Source organism: Rattus norvegicus, chromosome 6 (genome assembly GCF_021556685.1).
Source record: "Rattus norvegicus strain SHRSP/BbbUtx chromosome 6, alternate assembly SHRSP_T2T, whole genome shotgun sequence".
In the NCBI taxonomy this organism is placed as follows: Eukaryota; Metazoa; Chordata; class Mammalia; order Rodentia; family Muridae; genus Rattus; species Rattus norvegicus.
The window spans coordinates 132,978,068-133,001,343 of NC_141539.1; the positions used below are offsets into that span (position 1 = coordinate 132,978,068).

Sequence of the window (23,276 nt, forward strand, 5' to 3'; positions counted from 1 at the left end):
CCGAAGCCCGCGGCTACCCCTTTACCCTGCGGGTCCTCGGGTCCAGGGCTCACTCGGGGCTCCGTCCGCCCGCTTCTCCGAGCGCGGACCCACGCGCTCGCCAACTTTTCCCGGTTCCCCCTCCCCCTCCGCTCCCCGGCCCCCTCCCCCTCCTCTCCAAACCCCGCCACCAGCGCCGCCGCCGCCACACACGCCGCTTGGAGGGCCGAGCGTCCAGCCGGGCTCGGCGCGCACAGCCGCCTGCAAGCCCGCGCACCCCCTCCCCGGCCCGGAGCCCGCGGCGGCTGCCCCCGGCTGCAGAGAAACTTTCCCAGAGCCCCACGCTCGGCCTCTGAGCCCGGTTTGGTGTCCCCAGCCCCGGGCGCCCGGAGCCCCAGCCGCCGGCCCCTCGCGCGTGCGGCGGACACTTACGCGTGATGAGTTCCCTCTGGGACAAGTGCTGCGGGTTGCCCTGTTTGCGGCGGGACATTGCCCCGGCATCTATTCTGGCATCGCCCGGAAAGCTGCACAGATGCGGGCCGGGGAGGGGGTCTGAGCCGCCGCCGCCGCCGCCGCGCCTCCTCCTCCGCCCGGGTTGGTGCCTCTGCCCTTCCTCTCTTCCTCCTCTTCTTCTTCTTCTTCGTCTTTATTTTGCTTTTTCTTCTGGGCTGTGTTTTTGTTTTTGTTTTTGCAAAAAGAAAAAAGAAAAAGCCAGGAAGATGGCTTGCTCTAAAATAGAGAAAGGCTAAAATAAATTATAAAGCTGCTGTTGCTCGCCGCGGGCTGGCCGGTTTCTTTAAAAATATATTCTTTTGGAGGAAAAATATCTCTCACACTTCTTCAAAGTGCTTGGCCTCTTAGACTTGTAAATGTCTTCTTGAAGTTACGCCGGGTTTTGCACCGGCCTCTGACACTTTTCTTTCGGGGTCTGGTAGGTGGAACGCGCACTTCCACCCAAGGGGAGGGGGGAGGAAAAATGCAAACAAATTTCAAAAAAGCAAAAAAAAAAAAAAAAGGCAAAGAAAACTTGGGGACTTGTCTCGTACCCCCTCACCCCGCCCCCTCAAAAAACCCGAAAGCAATGAAAAACTGCCTTGGTTCGGTTCTTTCTGGGTTTTCTGCGCGCTGCCTGCTTTTTTTCTTTCTCGGAGGCTGACCCCTCCGAGGCTCTGGGGGACTCCGGGAGCGGCTCCTTCCCGGGTCACCTGGCAGGCTGGCGCCGGCCGGAGGGGCTGCGGGTCCCCGCGTGCGCTCCCCAGCGCTGCCCGGCGCCGCCGGCCCAGGGGGAGCGGGACTGCGGGGCGGCTCGCCCAATGCGCCCGGGTCGGTGCGGGCGTGGACGGGAGCTATAGATTGCAACGTGAAGATGGCGGAGTCCGGGTTCTCCGGGAGCTCTCGGTCTCTCTGTGGCTGGGGCTGCCTCTGTACAATGGGATAAAATTCAAGTTCAAGTGCGGACGTGACGTTTAATCTGCTCTAGAGACAAAAAGACCCAGAGAGTCGGAGCACTGGGGGCGACTAGCGGTGGCTTTTTAACATTGTACCCTGTAAGAGAACAAGAAAGCACACACCGAGACACGCGCGCGCGCACTCACACACACTCGCCAGTGCGCACACCCGCAACCCAGGCCGGCCACACGTGCAAACTACTGTTTTTGTGAGCTGGTCTTATCACCGAGCACCGGCTTCGCAAAAGTGGGGGTGGGGGGGAGTAAATAAAATAAAATCTTGTCCCCACTCACTCTTCCTCCCCCGGGAGCCGGACTCCCTGAGAAAGGGGGCGGAGTGCTGTGTGAGTAACTGAGGTACACTGAGTCCAAGTAAGTCTAAACCCACCCACTCAAGAAGGAGGGCTGGAAATCGGGGGGGGGGGGGGGGAGACTGAGGCGACAGATACAATTGTTTTACTTCACTCCCTGGAAAAGTAGTTACAGTTGGTTTTACTTATTTGGGAAGGGGGGTATTTTATAGAAACTTCCAAAAAGTGTCTCCATATAAACCGGAGGGGGGGCGGTTGGTTGTCTTAAATAACAAAATAAAATATACTAAGGGGGCACAGTTGGGGGGGGTTGCGTTTTGTTTGAATTCCATTCCAGAAGGGTTCTTCGCCTTTCTGGGCCCCATTAACTCCTAGGGGGGTCAAGCGTTGCCCCGCCCCCACCCCCTAGTCTCCTTGGGAAGCACGCGCTAGAGGGACGGGGTGGGGGTCACTCCACGTAGAAGTCTGGGACTCTCGGACCCAGAAGTGGGCGTGGCCAGCGGTCGGAAAGGAGGGTGCCTCAGAGAGGCGCCCCCCAATTCCCTCCGTGAAATCTCTGCAACCTGGAAGTCGTCCCCCTCCTCCACCGCCCGGGATCGGACTTGAAATTGCTTGTCCGACCGGGAAGGACAGAGCCGCCTTGTCAACCGTTTGATCTCCAGCCGGCGAGGACAAGGGGAGTTGTGGGGGCCTGCCCGTGGCCCGGGGACAAGGCCAGGCTGCAGTCCCGAATGCACCGCCCCCTCCCGGCGCTCTCCTCCAGGAGACCAGCTGGGTCTACTGGATAACCTGGCCTCCCGCGCTGGGCGCGCCAGTAAGCTGGACCCCTCGCCCTTCCCCGGCGGCCAGGGCGGGTCGGGGCCTGGCTGGGGCTGAGCTTTGCGGTGAGCCTGGCTGCACCACCCTCACCCCGCCACCCCGCCCCAGGCCTGGCGGCCGGGCTTCAGCCCAGGGATTGGTGAGGCTGCAAGGCCTCCAGGCGAGCTGCCTCTCCCGGGGCCTGTTCCTCAGGGGGCACCTGGGCTTTTTGTTCATCCCGAAAGCCATGGGTGGGGCCGTGGCACCAAGGAAGCGGCGCAGTGTTAGGAGCAAGGACAGAAGGATCTGTCTTCCCTTCCCACTTCACCCAAAACAATCACTCTACGTTGTGCCCTGGTTTGCAGTTTCCAGCGCTCAGGGACTGCAGGGTCCACAGACCGAGGCAAGGCTGAGCTGTGAGGATGCTGGGCGGGGGCGGGCTTACACCTCCTTCCGTAGGCCGGGCAGGCCGCGTGCAGCTGCCCACCACCACCACACACACATAGGCATCCCTACACGTGGTGCTAAGTCTGAAAGCGTCTCCTCTCAACCCAGCCCGCCTCACAGGAAAAATAAAAATTCCAAGAAAGTGGCCGGAGTAGGAAAAAAAAATATAGCCCACACTCACCTTTTAATAAACCTCCCAAGAAACCCATTAACTGGCCTTATCCGCACACCCCCGCTACAATTTGAAAGATCATCTAGCCTTCTGTCTCGTAGACTCGCAGATGGGAAGGCCAGAGAGGGATATGACTTTGCCCAAAAACACACAGCACATCAGGGGCAAGTCTGCACTTAAAACGCTGCACCCTGCCCGGGACAGCCTGCCACCATGGGCGCGAAATTCAAACACGTGGCCCTCACCTTCTGGGGGAGATAGCTACAAGGAACGGGGAGCGAGTCAGAGGCCCGGGGTGAGGGAGGAGGAAGAGGAGCGCTCTCTCTCTCTCTCTCTCTCTCTCTCTCTCTCTCTCTCTCTCTCTCTCTCTCTCTCTCTCTCTCTCTCTCTCTCTCTCTCTCTGAAAACAGGGAGCTTAGGGGCCCCAGAGTCAGCTGCCTGTTTGAGCACGGGTGGGACCAAGGACAGGGCAGCGGGAAGTGGCGTTGCAGTCCGGACTGACCCTAGCAGGTCCTCCCCGAACCGCGCGCTACCCTGAAGGTGGGAAGGCGCGCGCGATGATGGCCGGTGCAAGGCCGGAGCTGTCGCGGTCGCCGGGGCGCTCTCCACCTCGAGGCCGCCAGCAAGAGGCCGCCCTGCCCGGCCTGCGCCTCCTCCACTCCCAAGAGGCGCCCGGGCGGGCGCAGGCAGCGAGCGATCCCAGCTGCCACTCCAGTCTCCTCCTTTTCCCTCTGCCCGTCTGGCACGGCATGGTTTGCGCTGAAAGCTGTTAATGTCTGGTCTCACAGCTCCCCCTTTAGTCTTGCGGCGCTCCGTGTCTCGCGTTCCCAACCAGATCAATAGCTGCCTTTCGGCCGACCTTGACCTCTTGCTCGACCCTGCCTTACTTAGGCTGCTGGCTCCAGGGGACCAGCTCTGGCTCTCTCTGCTCTCTGTGGTACTGGGCTGGAAATCACTACAAGCCTTTGCTCTCTCGGACCTCGGGCCAGGCAGGTGTGTCCAAGATACCCTCAGACAGCCTTGTTTAGAATAAAGTTCGCGTGTGTGCCTCTGTGTGTGTGTGTGTGTGTGTGTGTGTGTGTGTGTGTGTGTGTGTGTGTGTGTGTGTGTGTGTGTGTTATGCAGGTGGCTACCCAAAAGAGTGAAGGTAGAAACGTGGGCCTGAACCCCTTGCATCATAAAAACCGTAGTATCATTTCTCCTGCACCTGCTAGAGCCTACTGTGTGCTCTTGGCTCAGTCCATAATCAGATAGAAATGAGAGAGAGAGAGAGAGAGAGAGAGAGAGAGAGAGAGAGAGAGAGAGAGAGAGAGAGAGAGAGAGAGAGAGAGAGAGAGAGAGAATGAATATGAATGTCACAACACTTCACTATTTCTTCCCGGGTTTCACACTGCCTTCCCAGGGTGAATCCCCGCAGCCTGCATCCCTTTAAGGATAGGAGAGTCGTCCTTTACAGAGAAATCATTCAGAAATTAAAATTCGCTTCACCGAATCAAAGTGCATTTTTATCAGCTTGTGTGGGGTCCTAAATCCCCGCATGGGCTTTGCGCGACACCCACGGTGAGGGCAGACTGAGCAGGCCCTCGTCAGGCTTTGTGCTTAAAATTCCTTGAAGGACTTTCTATCCTTAGGCGCAGGCTGGGACCTATGGAAGAGTCTGTCATGTTGTCTTTGCCTTCTGAGCTGCTACATTTTATCTGATGTCTTTAGGAAAATTTGGTTGGCTCTAGATAAGCGTGGGGGTGGAGGGGGAAGCCCTGGAGTCCTTGCAGGAAAAAACCCGACATTCCACTTGTTTTTTTTTTTTTTTTTCTTTCTTTCTTTCTTTTTTTTCGGAGCTGGGGACCGAACCCAGGGCCTTGCGCTTGCTAGGCAAGCGCTCTACCACTGAGCCAAATCCCCAACCCCCCACTTGTTTTTGTTATTCTCTCCATAACAAGGATCCTCTCTCTGCAGTGTAGACAGATAACTTTGGAGCTGCCTGAAGTCCCAACAACACAGCTTACCAAATTACTTTTGGGTTTCATCTCTGGTGCTTTAAAAAAAAAAAAGAAAAAAAAAAGAAAAAAAAAGAAAAAAAAAACTGTGCAAAGAGAAGGCGAATCTTGTCATTTTCACAAGTGTGGAGCAAACTCAGAAGTAAACTCTGCCTGCTGCTTTCTCTTCTTCCAGGCTCCAAACCTTATTGACTGTGAAGGCTCGGAAAATTCAGTGAACGCTATGATCAGAGCATCCGCACCTCCTCTTTTTGAGAACAGAAACCTCAAGCAAGTCCTATACACATTAAGAAGGCGCCCAAGATGGTCTTGATGGCTTTCTTCCTCGTGGTTTGAAATCTTTTCTAATTAATTATCATATTTAAGACGTGTGTGTGGATCATGAACTCAGCTCTCTCCCTCTGCCTGTGTGTGGGGCCCCAGAGATCCAAGTCCGGTCCTCAGGCTTCTCTGCAAAGGCCTCTGCTGGCTGAACCATCTCCCCCGCTCTGGTTTAAAAGCTCCAGAGATCAAATCCAGACTCCTTAGTGGTCAGGAGAGTCCTGGTAGGTGTCCCTGAACGCCTTCTAGAATTGCATGTACTTCCTTGTTGAAGGGAAGGTTTTTCTGGATAACAGGGATAACAGAGGGTTTAGGCCTTAGCACCTAAAGGCTAAGCAGGACCCCAAAGCTTGCCTCTCACCTTTCTTCAGTCTGTTCTTGTTGAAATTAAGATCCAGGCTTTTGTTAAACATGAGTCATTACGTCTTTTCTTTCCTCTTTTTCCCCTCCAACCCCCCCCCCAAAAAGAAATATTTGGGCTTCGTACCCTAGAGAATTTTAACAATCATTTAATTACTTGAAGTAGACTGGAATGGGCTTGGGGGCGGGGGAGTGGGACAGAGGTAACCCTGCCTGCTTTCTTTAAGTCTGCAGCCTAGAAGACCTAGACCAGTTTCACGGATCCCGATTCGTGCCTTATTTTCCTTTAAAAATATTAAAAACCAAAACCAAGACATGCCCATCACCCTATATGTGCGTCCACACTGAAATGCTCCTAACTCTGCCCCTGTGATCTGAAGTGACCCTGAGTGGCTCAGTACTAAGGGATCTGGAACTATTTCTACAGCTCTGTCGCCTCGTTTGGAATTTTCTTGCTGCTTGGCTAATTTTAATTCTTTAGTTGAGTCATCAATTCAAATTGGGTAAGGAAGCCATCACCCAGTTGGGAGAGAGTATCACCAAGCTTGCACTCTCATCTCTCACAGACAGGGGTCAGAGTGGGGAGGAATAGCTACCTCTACACATGTGTGTCATGCTCAGGATCTCTCTCTCTCTCTCTCTCTCTCTCTCTCTCTCTCTTTCTCTCTGCTGCTGCTGCTGCTGCTCTTCTGGGTCTCAGTGTGTCTGTTGTGACTTAAAAACGCAGAAGGGGTCATTTCCCTGAAGGTGGTGACATTTCTACTTCAGACATACTGGCACATGGCACCCATACCGGAGCCTGGGTTCAGTGGTCTGGTGACAAGCAACCAGCCCTATTTAGAGCAGAGGCAAGGGTGTGCGGGGATTCAGAAGATGGTTCATTCGAGGAAAGCACCAGGATTCGGAAGGGGATTTTCAGTTCCAGCTCCGGCTGTCAGGGCTGTGGCTGAGAACCAGGGCGACAAGGAGGTGCCTGGTGATGGCGGGGAGGACCGGGGATGGAGGTAACCGTGAGGATCACCTTCCCAAGGAGGTTTGATGAGGCTGTGAGGATTAATTAGTTTCTATCCTTAAGCAGTATGAGAAGGAGGAAGTTTCAGGACACGTTAAGCTCCAGTTGTAGACAAGTTTGATTCAATCGAGAGCTGCCCCCACCCCCAAGGCCCAGGCTGTGAAAACTCCTATCTGTGCTGTGATGTACTACAAGGGAAGTGAGGGGGAAGGAGGCCTTGGGAAGGAAGGAGCATGAGTCAGTCAGGCTAGCATCCCTCCCGAAAGGCGAAAAGGCGCAGCTAATGAGAACACTGGGAGGGGGCGCTCATCAAAAAAAAAAAAAAAAAAAAAAAAAGGAAGAAAGAGAAAGAAAAGCCAGCCAGCCAGCCGACACCTTGCTTCAGTTGTGCCTTCCAGAGCTGGGAAAGCAAACGGAAGAGCTCATCTGTTGTTCCGTCGTTTTAGAAACAGCCACACACATGCTTTCGAGTGAATACAACAAAGATAGCTTGCATCCTAGAGAACGGCTTCCCTTCTATTTAAGAGGGGAGGGTTGGGACTCTAAGCCCACTAGCAAACCCCTGCTTGACAGGACAGTTGCTGGGGGTGTGTGGAAGTTTTCCGTTGTTTCCTTTTCAAAGATGCATTGCTGGGAAGCAGAGGCAGAAGTATCAGGTGTCCGGGTGACCCTCAGGCCCACAACCAGCCCAAGGTCAGCCTGGGAGGCCCGAGATTCCGAATCAAAAAATAAGAAAGTAAAATGTAATATGAAATAAAACAAAATGTGCGTTGGCTTGAAGATGCACTTTGGGTACCATTTATGAAGCAGACAATTTACCACAACAAAAGACGATGAATGTCCCCCAAGGGAGAATTGGTACATACAGAACGTTGTACATTCTGATATTAGTTTAATCTGCGTCTTTAAAAAAAAAAAAAAAGATTTCCCTGTGATCTTAAGCCTTCGGGATCTTTGAAACAACAATGGCTTCTAAAATATAGATGCGATTATAATATTCCCCGCCTGAACTTGCAACAACCACCCCCCCTCCCTGCCTTGTGCTCGCTTTCTCCCACAAGTGTGTCAGGGAGCACCAACAGGAACAGAGGGGACCCATTTCCAGCCTGTGTCCAGCTCACCCTGAGGATCTGGAGTCTAAACTGGGCAGATTTATGGTCAATTGTTAAAATCTGCATTTGGACCCCCCCGGATGTAGATGGTAGCTTCGTCAGCTGCTGGGATTCGGCACAGGCATCTGCAGTTTCATTATTTCTATCTGCTTAACAGGGACAATTAGAGAACAGAAGACTGGGAGCCTGTTTGGGGACCGGTTCGGTATTGTACCCAGACCACACATTCCGGCTGGGAAGGAAGACAGTAATGTATAAAGCATTAGTGGATTGAACACTGCGCGCCGTGCTTGGGGGACCGAATTGTCAATGTTTCTGGCAAGAGCTCGCACTCCAATTGAAATCTATCACACACCTTAATTAGCTCCGGGTACCTAAGTGCACCCAACCCAGAGGCAAGTTGGAAACCAGAGGAAGAAGACGGGAGCTGGCAAAGAGGCAGTGTGGGACGCGCCCCTCAGGGCTCGGCGACACCCGAATCCCACCCCTCGTTTTCAGAATGGAGTGCACCAGCCTCAGTGTCGAGAGGACAAGCGTGACTCACCACCCCAGCCCCAGAGAACATTGTCGGAAGGCGTTTGGATGGCTCACCCACGTTCACTAAGGGGATGAGGAGAGGCTATGGGTGACTCGAAGCTGTTGCCGACAGTAACTGGAGCCTTTTTTTTTTTCCTGAGCCAACCATCCCACCTGGACCTCGGCACAAATTATTGTTTTCAATTACCACCTGTGTATTCCTTCCCGTGCAACTTATTGATGTAAAATTACTGCTACGGCGGTATAAATAAGTTATACCGCAGTTGTAAAATGGGAGAAATTTTGTTGTAGCAATTATGTTCAGCAAGATGACAAAATAAATTTCCAGAGCTGTGCCTGCAGTAACCTGGGGAATTTAAACCTCATAATTTCCATTCATTTCAGATAATTTGGAGTAATTTCTATATGTAATAACTTCGTAATGAAAAACAGCAGTACTGAAGTGATTTCACTGTTTGCTCCTCCTATGGTATACATGGTACAAAATAAATGATAAAAATAATATTTCCTTTTTATATGTGTGTGTGTTGAGTAATTCCTTCAGTAAAAAAAAAAATCATAAACTAATACCCGGACTAAATCTCTGTCCACAAAATGAAAAATAAATTGAGTTAAAGAAGTGAGAGAGAATGGAAGGCTTCGGATGTTTTATTGTGACTTTATTGAGTTGTCTCAATCCCAGGCCCCTCCTGCTCTGTGAAGGTTACTGTTCCCAAGCAAGAGATGCACAGAGGCTAGACCCTCAAACTTCCATGGCGGGGGGGGGGGTGGAGAGAGCCCCCTCTGAGACCGTAAGACCTCTCCAGGTGGCCACTTTTCACCCCTGACATGTCCAGATCCGCACTCTCTCTCTTCCCCTCAAGGAGCAGGCACAGAGGTGTGGCTGACCCCCATCAAGTCCTTATTCTAAAACTTAGATTCATCTGCTTGCTTCTTATCTTTTGCAGAAGGGTGTTTGGCCTGCCTGCCTGTATGTGTGTATACCATGTAAGTGACCCGTGTTACAATGGTCAGAAAGGGGCATCAGATCCCCTGAGGCTGATGTCATGGGTGATTGTGAGCCACCGTTTGGGTGCTGGGAACTGAATCTGAGCCCTTGTCAAGAGAAGCAAATAACCTTAAGCACGGAGCCGAGCCGTCTCTCCAGCACGCCATCCAGTCTCTGACAGCAGCATTCACCGACACCAGGAAGGGCCTGTTAGGTTGGACAGTGGCCGAGTAGGTTCTGACATATTTCCTCCTTTAATTAAAGACTTGGCAAGGTGGCCCTGTGTTCCCCCACCGCTCTGGTGCCCTGCCAGACCTCTGCCGGTGACACATGCGGCTGATGCACACAGCCTCTGAACACCACACGCTATTCATCAGAAGCTCCCACCGAGCTGTTAGGAGGTGACAGGAATTACAGCATCTGCATTCGCCCCAGGCTCCGTGCAATTAGCCCCTGCCACCACCTCGGTGCCCATCAAGGGCTTCTACTGAATGAAAAATGGAAACTGAGTCTAAAGCTGGATTTCTGCAGTGATGGCCAGACCTGTAGGCACTCTCCTCCTACCAGGCTTGAGGGCTCCTTACTGCCTGGCGTTTTGTAGCCCGTAAGCCCTACTATACTCCCGCTATACTCCCAGGAGGCAGAGGGGCAGACATGGGTAGGAAAAGGTGCCCCCACTTGCTGAGGAAAGTGGGGAGATGCATGGCTGTCGCTGATTTAGGGTCTCTGTGTCACCGGGCCTCAGCACACTTGTGAGCCGACAGTCCTGTGCCCCTCCAAAGCACAGGAGCTGCATGACAGAGGCCCTGTGGCTTCTCCTTGAACACAGCTTGGCCAGCACACTGTGATGGAGAAGTAATTCTACTCATTAGCTGGTACACAGGTTCTAGTTCAAACAAACCTATACTCCATACGTCACTCCCTTGACATCAGATGAAGAACAATGGCAGCTATGTAGACTGAGGACACTCTAGCCCCTGGAACGTACATGTGGCCTGTGTTCCTCTTACCAAGGCCGCCTGCAGGGGCACAGGGACACTGTGTCTAAAAATGTTTGTCAGGGTTTTACATTCATTCATTCATTCTAGGAAGAGAGAGACTAACCCCGCCCCCTCCTCCCCCATTACACAGGGGATGCTAAACTCAGGTTGCCAGAGACAGAACCCAAATCCTCCAGGCCTGTGGCCATGTAAGCATGACCTTGTCCTCCCCCCAGACCCCATTGTAACCATCCTACAAGCAAGAAGCAGGTACCAGAGACATCACTAAGCCAGGGCTAGAATAAGAGTGAATCAGGACACAATGGAGAGAAACACAGAGTTCAAAGGTGAACCAGCCCCCAACTAAGCAAGGACACCTGGTTAACGGAACAGGGGTAGGGTAGTAAAGTCACAGCCTTGGCCAGGAAACAAGCAGGGAGGAAGTGGCTGGGAGCGAAGGAGGAGAAGGCCTGAGGCCTTGTCTCAGACAGAAGGGAACCGAGGAAACAGACTCGGAGAAAGTGGGGCCCCAACAGAAGGTTCTGCTGGAGAAATGTCAGTCAGGCAATCTCCTGATGTTGGGGAAGAGTATGAAAGCGTGCAAAGCCCCTTTGCCTCTTAGCTTGAGTTCATTCTGCCCACAGCTTTGTAAGATGGGAGAGACAGGCACCAATGCGGTGTCCACGTCCTCGCTGTGGTGAGTTTGGATGTCCCTTACGCTACAAGGCCTGGGGGTAAGGAGCCTCCTATGTATCCCAGGTCCTCCTGTGTCAGGCCCCAGCCTCAGGCAGGAGTCCCTCAGGTGACTATGCGGAAGCCCCCACCCCCACCCCCACCCCCAACCCCCACCCCACCCCCGGCATGGACACAGCACAGTGCAAGCATTTAAGGAGCCATACACAAGACTATGGAGGCCGGTGTCCAGTGTTCAATTTTACAGCAATTTACATTCTGTTCAATCCAAGGTACACACCTCAACGTTTTCATCCAGAAGGAGGCTCTGTGGATATACTCCATTAGTATTGACAAGGCAGCTCATCCTGGCCCGTCTGCATCATTACAGCAAATACGGGGAGCTGGCAACTCATACAGCTCTGGAGGGTGAAGGTCAAAGGTCAAGGCCCAGTGAGGATTTTCTGGATGGGACTGTGTCTGCCAAGAAGGACAAAGACTCACATGACAAAACCAAGCAACAAGAGTTCCCCCGGCCCCCTTTAAGGTACTAGCCCATTTGTGATAATTTGAGTACATTTTAGCATCACATAATGAGGAAGACGACTCAGCACGAATTTTGAAGGGTGCACGTACAAGCCATCACAGCCCATCTGCTTAGTGTCAAAGACTGAGTAATCCAGGGGGAAACCTCCGATGGAGTGTCCACCACGAGAGCGGTAAACATCTACTAGCCCCTAGTAGGAAACGTCCCCAAAGCTGTCCTCAGAGAGTCCAGCTGGCTTGAATGCCCTCCCGGGAACAGTGGCAGAACCTAGCAGCCTTGTCCTCTTCCTGCAGAGACAGAGCCTCACTGGGCTCTCTGCTGGGCCAAGCTCAAAGTGAGGAATGTCCTCTCAAGCCTCCTCCTCCTCCTCCTCCTCCTCCTCCTTCCCACCTTCTGTCATCAGGGAAGATAATTCATTTATGCAGTGCTCACAGAAGACTGACATTTTCAACTTTTTTAGCAGAATAAATTTATGAGGTAAATTAGGGGGTAGGAGCCTGAGTGTCCTAGGCAGATCCAAATTACAGAGGGCCTAATTATGCATTCACTCCAGAGCCTTCTGGAACCCGGAAGGCTACAGGATGGCTCCTGCAGAGGAACCTCCTGGAAGCACGGCACAAGTTCTGCTCCTATCTCTGAGCCTTCTCCAGAGGCCCTCATGTCCTCAACTCCCACAAGACTGGAGCAAACCCTCACCCTCTTCAGAGTACCAGAGCTCCCTAACCCATACTCACTCCCACCTCCCGTGGACACCAATGTCCAAACAGCCCTCAGACCAGGGGTCTCAAATAAAACAAACAGCGCAGTAGAAGGCAGGAGGTTTGATATTTTTCTCTCTCCCATTTTACCCAAAGTCCATCCGATAGGAGTTCTAGATCCAAATCTGTCACCTCTGAGATCAATGTGTCCTGTTCACCAACATGTCTGCGTGACTCAGCTCCATGGAGACAGGAACTATGCTGTCTTAGCCATCTCATCAGAACTCAGCTTGGCCTCAGCACAGCAGTGAACAAGCAGACAGGAAGGAAAGAGAGAAGGAAGGAAGGAAAGAAAGAAGGAAGGAAGGAAGGAAAAGGAGTAGGAGGGACAGAGGGAAGATGGGAAGGACAGGGAGTGAGGGAGGAAGGAAGGAAGGGAGGGAGGGAGGGAGGGAGGGAGGGAAGGAGGGAGGGAGGGAGGGAGAGAAGGAAGTGAGGGAGGGTGTCCAGTAAAAGTACCTTGTGCCCCCTCACTAGGGCAGACAAGCTGGCCTCAGCAAAGCTGTTGATGGCCTGGCAGCGGGGTGGGGGTGGGGGGATGTCCTGTCCCACATAGCACGGTACACAGCAGCTTCTGAAGAAATGAACACGTGGCTCTGCACTCTGCCTGAGCTCTCTGCTCCCAGGCATCTTGTCGTTCACTCTGTATCACGCTCTGTCATGAACTCCATTGTGCCCTCCCGCAGGTATGTTACAGACTCTCGCGGTGCCGTGGCAGACCTTAAAGGAAAGGGCTCTCACCGTGGTTCAGAGTGACCTGGGCTTCCTTCAGTCCATCACAAAGAAGCAGAGGCACATTCATCATGGCAACCCAGATGCAGAGAGAGCAAGGGTGCCTGTGCTTGCTCCTGGCTTCTCCCCCTCCTCCTCTCCTATTCCTATCAGGGCCCCGGCCCACATTTGTTAATCCTCTCTGAAACACCTTCAAGGGCATTTGACATCTACCCCCTCACCCCCTACGCTGTCATCCTGACATGGGAACCCAGCTGCACAGGAGCCCAGCCTGAGGCCAGAGGTCTTGGAAAGCAGGCTGACATGGAGGGAGTTTTCCCTGTGTGGTACAGCTGAACGAGAACATTGCGGAGAACTGCCTGGTTCCTGAAAGCAATGAACAGAAGATCCCCTGGGCCGAGCCGTGCAGGCTTATCCTGATGTCCCATCCAGAACCCCACAGTGGCCTCTGGTCTTCACACAGCCTAGTTCAGGTGCCAGTTACCGCCACAGGATCTGGTTTAAGTAACAGTTCAGTACAGGAAATATTGGGGGCTGGAGGATACTCACTGTGGCCCTCAAATCACACCTTCCCTGTGACCACATAACCAGCATCAACTTGAAGCTGATCCCAAAGCAAGACACGTTCAGCTCTGGCCCTCTGCAGCTGCCGAGGTGTCAGCTCGCTGTGTGAGGCCAGCTGGGTTTCATTTTCACCGTATAGCCCAATGGTTCTCAACCTTCCTAATGCTGCCTGAGACTGATACAGTTCCTCCTGTTGTGGTGATCCCTGACCATAAAATTATCTCCATTGCTAAACATAAATATAACTTTGTTATGGTTATGAACTATAATGTAAATATCTGATATACAGCATATCTGATAAGTGACCCCCCATGAAAGGGTCATTTAACCTCTCCAAAGGTTCGCAACCCACGGGTTAAGAACCTTCATTATAGATACTGAAAGGTCTCCAGGGCTGGAAGTTTTTCTTCACAGCACCCCTGAGTCGCACGCGCTGGCTTTGGTTAAAGCCATCACCTACTTTGACTTTGACCAACAATTGTTTCAATTTTAACATTTCTGCACATGGCCCTCCAACCCGGCTCCTGCAGGGAGAAGGACTGAAGGACATCTCTCTGTCTTTCTGCTGCCCTGTACAGCCTCATCCTGGTGCCCACCCAGGCAGGAGCTCTGCTGGTTGGCACTGCCTCTGTAGCAAGCAAATGGAGGGTTGACACTTCTGAGAAGTGCCAGGTTCACACTCAGCCACAACCTGGTGCCACTTTGACCATACGCGGCAGGCTGTTCTAACTTAGGGGTCAAGCTGCGACCTTCACAGGGAGTAGAGTGCAGGGTGGAGACTGCTCCCCACAGTACACTGGGCACTGACTGGCAGCACATGTAACATCTGCTTCCCTAGCACCTAACACTATTAGTTCAGCAGTGTCCCCTACACAACACAGGGACCAAGATGGTGAAGCTTACCAAGGGAGCACAGCCAGCAGAGGCAGATGCCGGTCCTTATTCTGTCTGCCTTGGTTGGTCAGGATGAGCCGAGCTGTGCTGCTAAAACAAACAAGCCCTGTATCCCAAAGGCTCGTGCTAGGACAGTTCTGACCTTTGCTCACACCTTGTGCTTTCTGCAGCCCTCTTGCTCAGCTTGCTACATCTGATGATCTCCAGACACAGGAAGGACTCGGAGAAGTCACTCCTGTAACTTTTTTTTTTTTCAGGCAAACACTCATACACATTTAAAAAAATTTTTAAAATACACATAAATTTTTAAAAAAATAACACAGCTACTTAGTATTTTTCTTTTTTTTTTTTTTTGTTCTTTTTTTCGGAGCTGGGGACCGAACCCAGGGCCTTGCGCTTCCTAGGTAAGCGCTCTACCACTGAGCTAAATCCCCAACCCCCTTAGTATTTTTCTTAACATGCATATGCACATTTACCAAGGAAGATATCAAATCTCAGCTAAAGTATTTTTTTCTTTATTTATTGTTTTTCATCTTTATTAACTTGGGTATTTCTTATTTACATTTTGATTCTTATTCCCTTTCCCGGTTTCCCAGCCAACATCCTCCTAATCCCTCCCCCCCTTCTCTATGGGTGTTCCCCTCCCCATCCTCCCCCGATTACCGCCCTCCCCACAACAATCACGTTCACTGGGGGCTTGAAGGGGCTCGAGACCCCATATGAACAACAATGCCAACAAACCAGAGCTTCCAGGGACTAAGCCACTACCCAAAGACTATATATACATGGACTGACCCTGGACTCTGACCTCATAGGTAGCAATGAATAGCCTAGTGAGAGCACCAGTGGAAGGGGAAGCCCTTGGTCCTACCAAGACTCCTGTAACTTCTTAAGCCCAGAAATGGCACCTACCTCATGTTCATAACCTATTGGGTCGCATGACCCAATGTAACAGCAAAGGAAACTGGGAAATGCGTGCAGGCGGGTGCGTATCAGAGAGCTGTGCCTAGGTCTTGCCCTAGGAATGTGCTGAACTATTCACAGTGAACTGAAAGGTACAAGGAGCCTCCAGGAGTCAGCCGAGGCCAAGGTCATGGGTAAAGGAAAGAGAGAAGGGTCAAGCTTCATCACCGTGTTGAGGCTTTGCTTTCTGGGCTGTTGAGTTTCTCTTCCTACCCTCTTCTATTTACCAACTGTGACTGATTTCTTTACCACACTCTCACTGAACTGGCCCCACCCCACAGGAGAAGGCTGGGGCCTTCCTGGAGGCAGAGATGTCTTGGTCTAGAAGCTGCTTCCTTTCTAGTGCCATCTGCCACCGGAAGCAAACACACCTGAGCGGCTGAAAGGTGACCTCACCCCCTATGAGACGTGGCTCTCGGGAGGGGGCCCTCTAATCCTGAAGCTTGTCCATTAGACCCGTCAGTCAGGTGGGAGATGATTAATGATGCCCAGGTGTCCCTTCAATGGCCTCAAAATAGTGTTTGATGGGTGGATTTGGAACAGAAATTCTAAGCTGGAAAGGGTCAGGAGAGGGCCAGGAGATAAGGCAGTCCACATACCTCAAGAGGGAGTTAGAGTCCGTGGGTGGCAGAAATGATTTTTGCCAGAGCAGTGCATGGCGTCAGGCCTTCATTTCCAAGCCGGTGTCAGTATCTCTACCCACTACCCCACCCCAAATTTTTCTTACTCTGTCTTAGGCCGTCAAGCAACAAACGGGAAACATGTTTGGGGAAGAATAGGAATCTGTTTCTAGTCAAGCTGACAAAGGCTTGGAGATGGGTCTTGGGTGACCCAGGATGACACTGGGTAGTGAAATGGGTGGAGCCTAGTGGAGACTCTTCAATCATTAAAGAGGGGAAGGGGAGACACTTATTCCTCACAGTTTGGAGCCAAGGAAGCCCACGATGGAGTCTCCAGCAGGTCCAGGGGCTTGCTGACAGCAATGGGAAGACAGCACAACAGTCATTGCTGTGTTCATTGCTGTAACAAAATACTTGACAAAACACAGGGAGGGTTTCTTTTGGCTCATAGTGTAAGAGTGTATGTAGTCTGTCATGGTGGACAAGACAGGGCAGCTTAACCATGACGTAGATCGTCACCCGTGTCCAGTGTCAGAAAGCTGACAGAGGCAGATGCTAGTGGTTACCTCGTTGGCTCCATTTTATTCAGTCCAGGGTCTTAGCCCAGGGTGTGGTGCTGTTCAGTGAACGCCATCTAGATAATTCCTCTCAGAGATGCCCAGAGACTAATCTAATCTAGGTGATCCCTAATAGGTGTGCACTAAGCTTGTCTCCTAGGTGATTCTAGATTCTGTCAAGTTGACACATTTGGTGGTTTGCATGTGTTTGGCACTCTTGAGAGGCGTAGCCTTGTTGGAGTAAGTGTGGCCCTAGTGGAGGAAGTGTGTCGCTTTGAGGGTGGGCTTTGAGACCCTTCACCTAGCTTTCCGGAAGCCAGTTTTCTCCTGTTTTCCTTTAGAACAAGATGTAAAATTCTCAGTGCCAGCCCTGCCTGTTCGCTGCCATGCTTCCCACCATGATGAACCTCAGAACCCATAAGCCAGCCCCACTTACGTGTTGTCTTTTATAAGAGTTGCCTTGATCATGGTGTCTCCTCACAGCAGTGGAAACCCTAAGACAACATGTGAGCTTTCACAGCTTCCATGACCAAGTCGCCCCCTCCAAAGACCATCATATAGGAATTCTAATATACAGAGAGAAAGGGTCACAATATTCCATAACAACTTCCAAGTTCTCTGCTACTATCCGCCTTCATCATGGCCTTGGGCTTCGTATTCAAGACCTAAGGGGCCAAACTGGTTCCAGACAAGGAATCTTCCTGCTGGAAGACCACAGAACTCTCAAGGAATCTAAGGACTTGCTCATGAGAGAAGTAGTCATCCCGATGGCAGAGGAGCCGCCGTCTCACTGATGCATGATGGGACCTCAAGGTGGAAAAGGGCCTGTTATGTGACACATGACATCATAAGGACTGGTCTCAGCTACGTTACCATGCCCTCATGCATGCTAAATGTCTCCTTGATGTCAAGCATGAGAGAAAAATTAGGAAACACTCTAAGGTGTTGAGGCCCCTGCTAGAAGGCAGGAACTGTCTCTAGGAGTACTGTCAACGGCGGGATGGACATCATGCATAGATCTAAGATTCCCATCTGTCATGGGTGAAGAAATTAAGGCTACCAGGGGTGTACCTTGACAGAGATACTGCAAAGAGCCATTGGAAGAGGTAGGGCAGGACTGGGTGCAACCACCAATGGCGAGAGGCGACCAACTGTATGTCCTCTCTGGTTGAGACGTGAAGGGGAGATGGGAAAGAAAACCGGGGACATGGGGCCACCTTGGAAGCTCAGTGACCAGCCAGGCTACAGGCTCTGAAGAGCTGGTGGCTAGTGTTAGACACTATACATTGGCATCGGCCATACGGCAGTCCCTGGGGGTCTTGGAGATTGGTTGGACCCCTCAGTTCACACATCTCTTTGCACATAACAGAACCACAGCTTCGAGAGCCATCTCCAACCTTGGCTAATGCCCTACCCCCCAGCCAAACCTCCATAAATCCCACTCTCTGATTAAGGTCCTGCCGCTCTTCACTCTGAACCGGAGACTGAGTTCTAAACATTCTTGTGCTGGTTGTTTTTTGACAACTTCACACAAACGCAGACCTATCTGGGAGAGGGGGACCCTCAGTTAAGGAATTGCTTCCATACGATTGGCGTGCAGGCAAGTCTGTGGGGGCATTTTCTTTTAATGAGGTGGGATGGCCCAAGCCACCGTGGCCCTCGGTGGTATAAGAATGCAGGCTGAGCAATCTGTGTGAGCGGGCAAGCCAGTAAGCAGCACCCCTCCATGGCATCTGCTTTAGTTTCTGCCTTGATGTCTCTTCACGATGAACTACAATCAGGACATGTGAGTCAAATTAACTCCTCCGTCGTTACTCGTGATGTTGTATCACAGCAATGGAAAGCAAACTTGGACACGTCCCCAAATCTGCTCCCCTGACACATGATGTTCCCTAACTTGGTGGTCATTGTTCAAACCAAACCTCGAGCATCATCCCTGGCCTTTCTCTTGTCCCTTCAGCCAGCATCTAACCTACCCCTGCCTTTACAGCCCTTCTGCAGCATGGCCAGTTCTTTTTTTCTTTTCTTTTCTTTTCTTTTTTTAGGAGCTGGGGACCGAACCCAGGGCCTTGTGCTTGCTAGGCAAGCACTCTACCACTGAGCTAAATCCCCAACCCCCTAGCACAGCCAATTCTTACCACCTTCCTGGACCCAGAGACTTCCCACCTACTCTTTCTGTTTCCGTCCCTACATCTATTCTCAAGAGGCCGTCAAGGTTCGGGGTGTGATACAGATCACGATACTGTTCTAATGACTTACTACAGTAATCTACGTAGGAGCTCTGACCCCATCACAGCCTGCTGGCTCCTCCATTGCTCTCCATGCTTCAGTGTGTGCCTCCGGGCCTTTGCACCTACTATATCCTGTCCCTGGTCTCCTTTGTCCCAGAAACTCCAACAGCTTAGATGAAAGGTAAAAATTCCTTGAAGTGTCATTTATCAAAACTGACACAAGATGAAACAGAAAAAAAATCTACGGTCGTGTCTGTTAAAGACTCAATTAATGGCTCCTGACCTCCCCTCTCTCTACCTGCCTGACCACACCCAAAAGAAGTCATCACCAAAGGCTTAACCTGTGACTTTCTTTAACTACTTGAGGAAGCACCAATTCCACACACGTTTCTGGAAAAGAGGAAACGGTGCAGAACTTATTTTGTGAGAGGTAACTGTGACCGAAACCTAATGAGGGCATTGCCAGGAGAGAAAACTAAGGAACGTCAACTCTCACATACCCAGATGAGCGAGTCCTCAACAAGGGATTAGAAGACCAAATCCTGTGATGACAGTCATGAGCAGGCGGGGTTTGCTCCACCGTGCTGACGGAGCACTCGGCATAGGATGCCCATGTGGGAAAAGCTTCCGGAATAGAGGGCTGCTGAGTGAAAAGTGTGAGAGTGTCCACAGAGTGCTGCACTTAGGGTAAGAAAAAAGAATGAAAATACACCCTTACACTGGAGAGATGCCTCATCGGATAAACCACGGGCTATGCAAGCTTGAATATGTTGAATCCCCGGGTGGAGTAGGCTGGGCCGGATAGCGCGCAGATGGCTGGGTAGTATGCATCTGTAGCCCAGTGTCGCTAAGAGGAGATGGGGGGAAACTTGTGGTCCAGCTATCCTCCTGTATGCAGCAACAATCATCAAAGACATCATGTTTCAACAAGATGGAGGGCAAATACTGACATGAGAGGGTATTCTCTGCCACAGTGCACTGTGGCACACGCGCACACGCGTGCGCACACACACACACACACACACAGACAAGCACTGACATCAAAGAGTGTTCCCTGCCACAGTGCACTGTGGCCCACACACCCACGCATGTACACACATGGCGCTGTGCCCTCCCCCCACAAACACACACACACACACACACACACACACACACACACACACAACTTACATCTGCTTATTTGAACAAAGGGAAGCAAGAAGGTACAGTGAGGATTGGTGTGTTGGTTTCTTGCTAGTCCGTTCCCTCTGCCACAAAAGGGAACCAGATGTAGTGGTGGCCAACAGACCATTCCTTCTTACAAGGTCAAGGGGTCAGCAGAGCTGGTTTCTCTGGGGCCTTGTCCTTGAGCCTACACGGCACCTTCTCTTACAGTAGACAGACAGAAGATGCACAGGCAGGTGACAGATAGGTGTTGATAGATGACAGATAGATAGGTGTATAGATAGAGGAACGAGTAGGTGACAGATACCCACCATTTAGATGAAGGCTCACTCCCGTGACTTCATATAAGATAGCCAAGTGTGCTGATATGTGTCTACAAGCACTGGAGAGGTGGAGACAGGTGGAGCCTGGGCCTCGCTGACCAGCCACCCTGCCTAATTATGGGAGCTCCAGGCCAGTGAGAAATAGTATCTCAAAAATAAACAATCAATCAATCAATCAGTGAGATGGACAGCAGCAGCTGGAGACAATAGCCTGGGTTGCTGTCCTGGGCTGCCTGCACATACATATGCACCCACACAGAGACACACAAGCTGTGTCTCCAAGTACAGTCGCCATCTGAGGTAAAGAGCCTTGTGCTTTGGCATGGGTTTGAAGAAACAGCAGCACAGTCCCCCAGTCTTTGGGGGAGGAAGAGAGGAAGGCAACGCTGTGCAATTAACACTTCTTGTTGTACCTTATTGTACTTTGTGTGATCTTGACCAAGCTCCCATCCGGCATGCCTGGAAAAGAAAGGGAAATTGAAAAGCAGGAGTGGTGGGGGGGGTCCTAAAGTCATCTTCAGCACAAAGCTAGATTCAAACAAATGCTAGAGCCCACCAAAGGGGAAACCCAGTAACATTTGAACATAATGCTTGAGTTACACACCCTCAGAAAATAGACCAAAAGCTCTAGACACATACTAAATTCTAGCTAACTGGCTTGTCTTTTTTGCAGAAAAATTGATTAGCAATTCCGAAACTACTCTGTACATCTTAAGATCAAACACACGAACGTGCTGTGAGAACGGAAGCCAGGGCTGTCGCTGTTGAGAAGGAAGCTGCAAAAGCAAAAAGGGGAGAAAGAGTGAGAGATGTCCACGTGGTGTTTCTGGGAATCAGATATGTCAATGTGACGTTGCATATTTCAATACAGAAGGAGGGAGGGAGGGAGGAAGGGAAGGACGGAGGGACGGAGGGGTGGATGGATGGAGGAACAGAGGGACTGAGAGAGGGATGAGAGAGGGAAGAATGAAGGGAGGGAGGAAAGAATGGAGGGAGGGAGGGAGAGAGGAAAGAATGGAGGGAGGGAGGGAGAGAGGAAAGAATGGAGGGAGGGAAAGACACCAGAAAAGGATAGACAGACAGACAGACAGGCAGGCAGGCAGGCAGACAGACAGAAGATGAATAGGCAGGTGATAGATAGGAAGCTGGTTGATAGATGATAGATGAACAGGTAGGTGACAGTGCTTTTGCTTATGTGTGTACATGACTTTGGCTCCTGAGCCTAGCAGCAGTGGATACATGCACAAACAAGATCCTGGTTATAACCACCAAGGAACTGATAACTAATCCAGGGCTGGAATGAAGAGAATCCAGATGAGCTTAGAACATTTGTGGGGGCTAAAAGTAGACAAATGCTAGGAGGATGACAGGGAGGAGGAGGAGGAGGAGGAGGAGGAGGAGGAGAAGGGGAAGAAAAAGAAAAAGAAGAAGAGGAAGAGGAAGAAGGGGAAGAAGAGGGGGAGGAGGAGAAGGAGAAGGAGAAGAAGGAGAAGGAGAAGGAGAAGGAGAAGGAGAAGGAGAAGGAGAAGGAGAAGGAGAAGGAGAAGGAGAAGGAGAAGGAGAAGGAGAAGGAGAAGGAGAAGGAGAAGGCATGTCAGAGAACAAGAACCAGACCACAGAGGCTTCTATTGGCTAACTGGAGACAATTTGAGTATCAAAATAGAATTAGTGTTCACAACCATAGAATAAAGTAAGGGAACTAGATGTTTCCACACTGTTATTGACAAACTATAAATTCAAGTAATAAAAGTAAAAAAAAATGATCAACAAAAAGTACCAAAATAATGATGATCGATTTGGGCAGAAGCCACCAAGAGATGCTCGAACTAATGGGTCAAGTTCTAAGGGGCAAAGGGTATTTATACAGCCCCAGAGTTCATCCCCGTGGGATAACTTTAAATTCAAAGAGTAAAATAACCACCAATCAGCTGGCATCCCGGATGGAGCTGTCCTTTCTTTTCCCCTCACCTATGCAGCTGAGGCTGTCCTGGGGGTGATGGCTCCTGTCCTGCTTCTGCTTCCCAAGCATGTTCTACTCTACATCTCCACATACACACTCATTTGAAAATTTATTAATGCACTTTAAGGGGAAAATTCTCTCCTCTCCTCTCCTCTCCTCTCTCTCTCTCTCTCTCTCTCTCTCTCTCTCTCTCTCTCTCTCTCTCTCTCACACACACACACACACACACACACACAAACACAACACACACACAGAGAGAGAGAGAGAGGAGAGAGAGTTAAAACAATGTATTTATTACACATTTAACAGATAATATATTTTAAACCAATGGATAGATAGAAATGGATATTAGGTTAATAGCTTGGAATGAAGCAACAAGATATAACAAGTTGAATATCAAAAGTGGGAGTTGTCTTGGCAGAGATGCTTCTAGTACAGAGATGGCACTGCAGTTCATGCAGAGACTCAAAACTGGTCCAAGAGTTGAGAATAAGCTAGTGTTGGGGGTACAGCCATAAATGGAACATTTATATCAAACTGTCACCTCAACCCTACCCGAGGCTCAGGGAACACTATTGATTAACCTCCCTCCCCCATTTCAATCCTGCCCAAGGCTCAGGGATTATCCTAGCTCTTGCTGCGTGGAAGCCAGTATTCCACTAGCAGCCTTCAGATGAAGATGTAGAACTCTCAGCTCTTCCTGCAGCATGCCTGCCTGGATGCTGCCATGCTCCTGCCTTGATGACAATGGACTGACCCTCTGAACCTGTAAGCCAGCCCCAATTAAATATTGTCCTTTATAAGACTTGCCATGGTCTTAGCAGTAAAA

General features: G+C 50.9%; 1 protein-coding gene and 1 long non-coding RNA gene across 7 annotated transcripts in view; one reads left to right on the forward strand and one right to left on the reverse strand.

Annotated features, from left to right (window-relative positions):
- The window catches only part of Bcl11b (BCL11 transcription factor B), a 93,108-nt gene extending 91,721 nt beyond the window's left edge, over positions 1 to 1,387 (reverse strand). For 4 of the 6 annotated variants that reach the window (XM_087553502.1, XM_087553501.1, XM_087553500.1 and 1 more), the window contains exon 1: positions 412 to 1,387. In XM_087553502.1, coding sequence (XP_087409628.1) covers positions 412 to 469 — 58 coding nt within the window. In that variant the 5' untranslated portion in view covers positions 470 to 1,387. 6 annotated transcript variants of the gene reach the window in all.
- A 166-nt stretch (positions 1,388 to 1,553) lies between these two features.
- LOC148005463 (uncharacterized) lies at positions 1,554 to 9,009 on the forward strand. Its single transcript, XR_015622572.1, has 3 exons — positions 1,554 to 1,799; positions 5,328 to 5,697; positions 8,115 to 9,009. It is a non-coding gene; the product is annotated as an uncharacterized LOC148005463 (long non-coding RNA).
- The last annotated feature ends 14,267 nt before the right edge of the window (positions 9,010 to 23,276 follow it).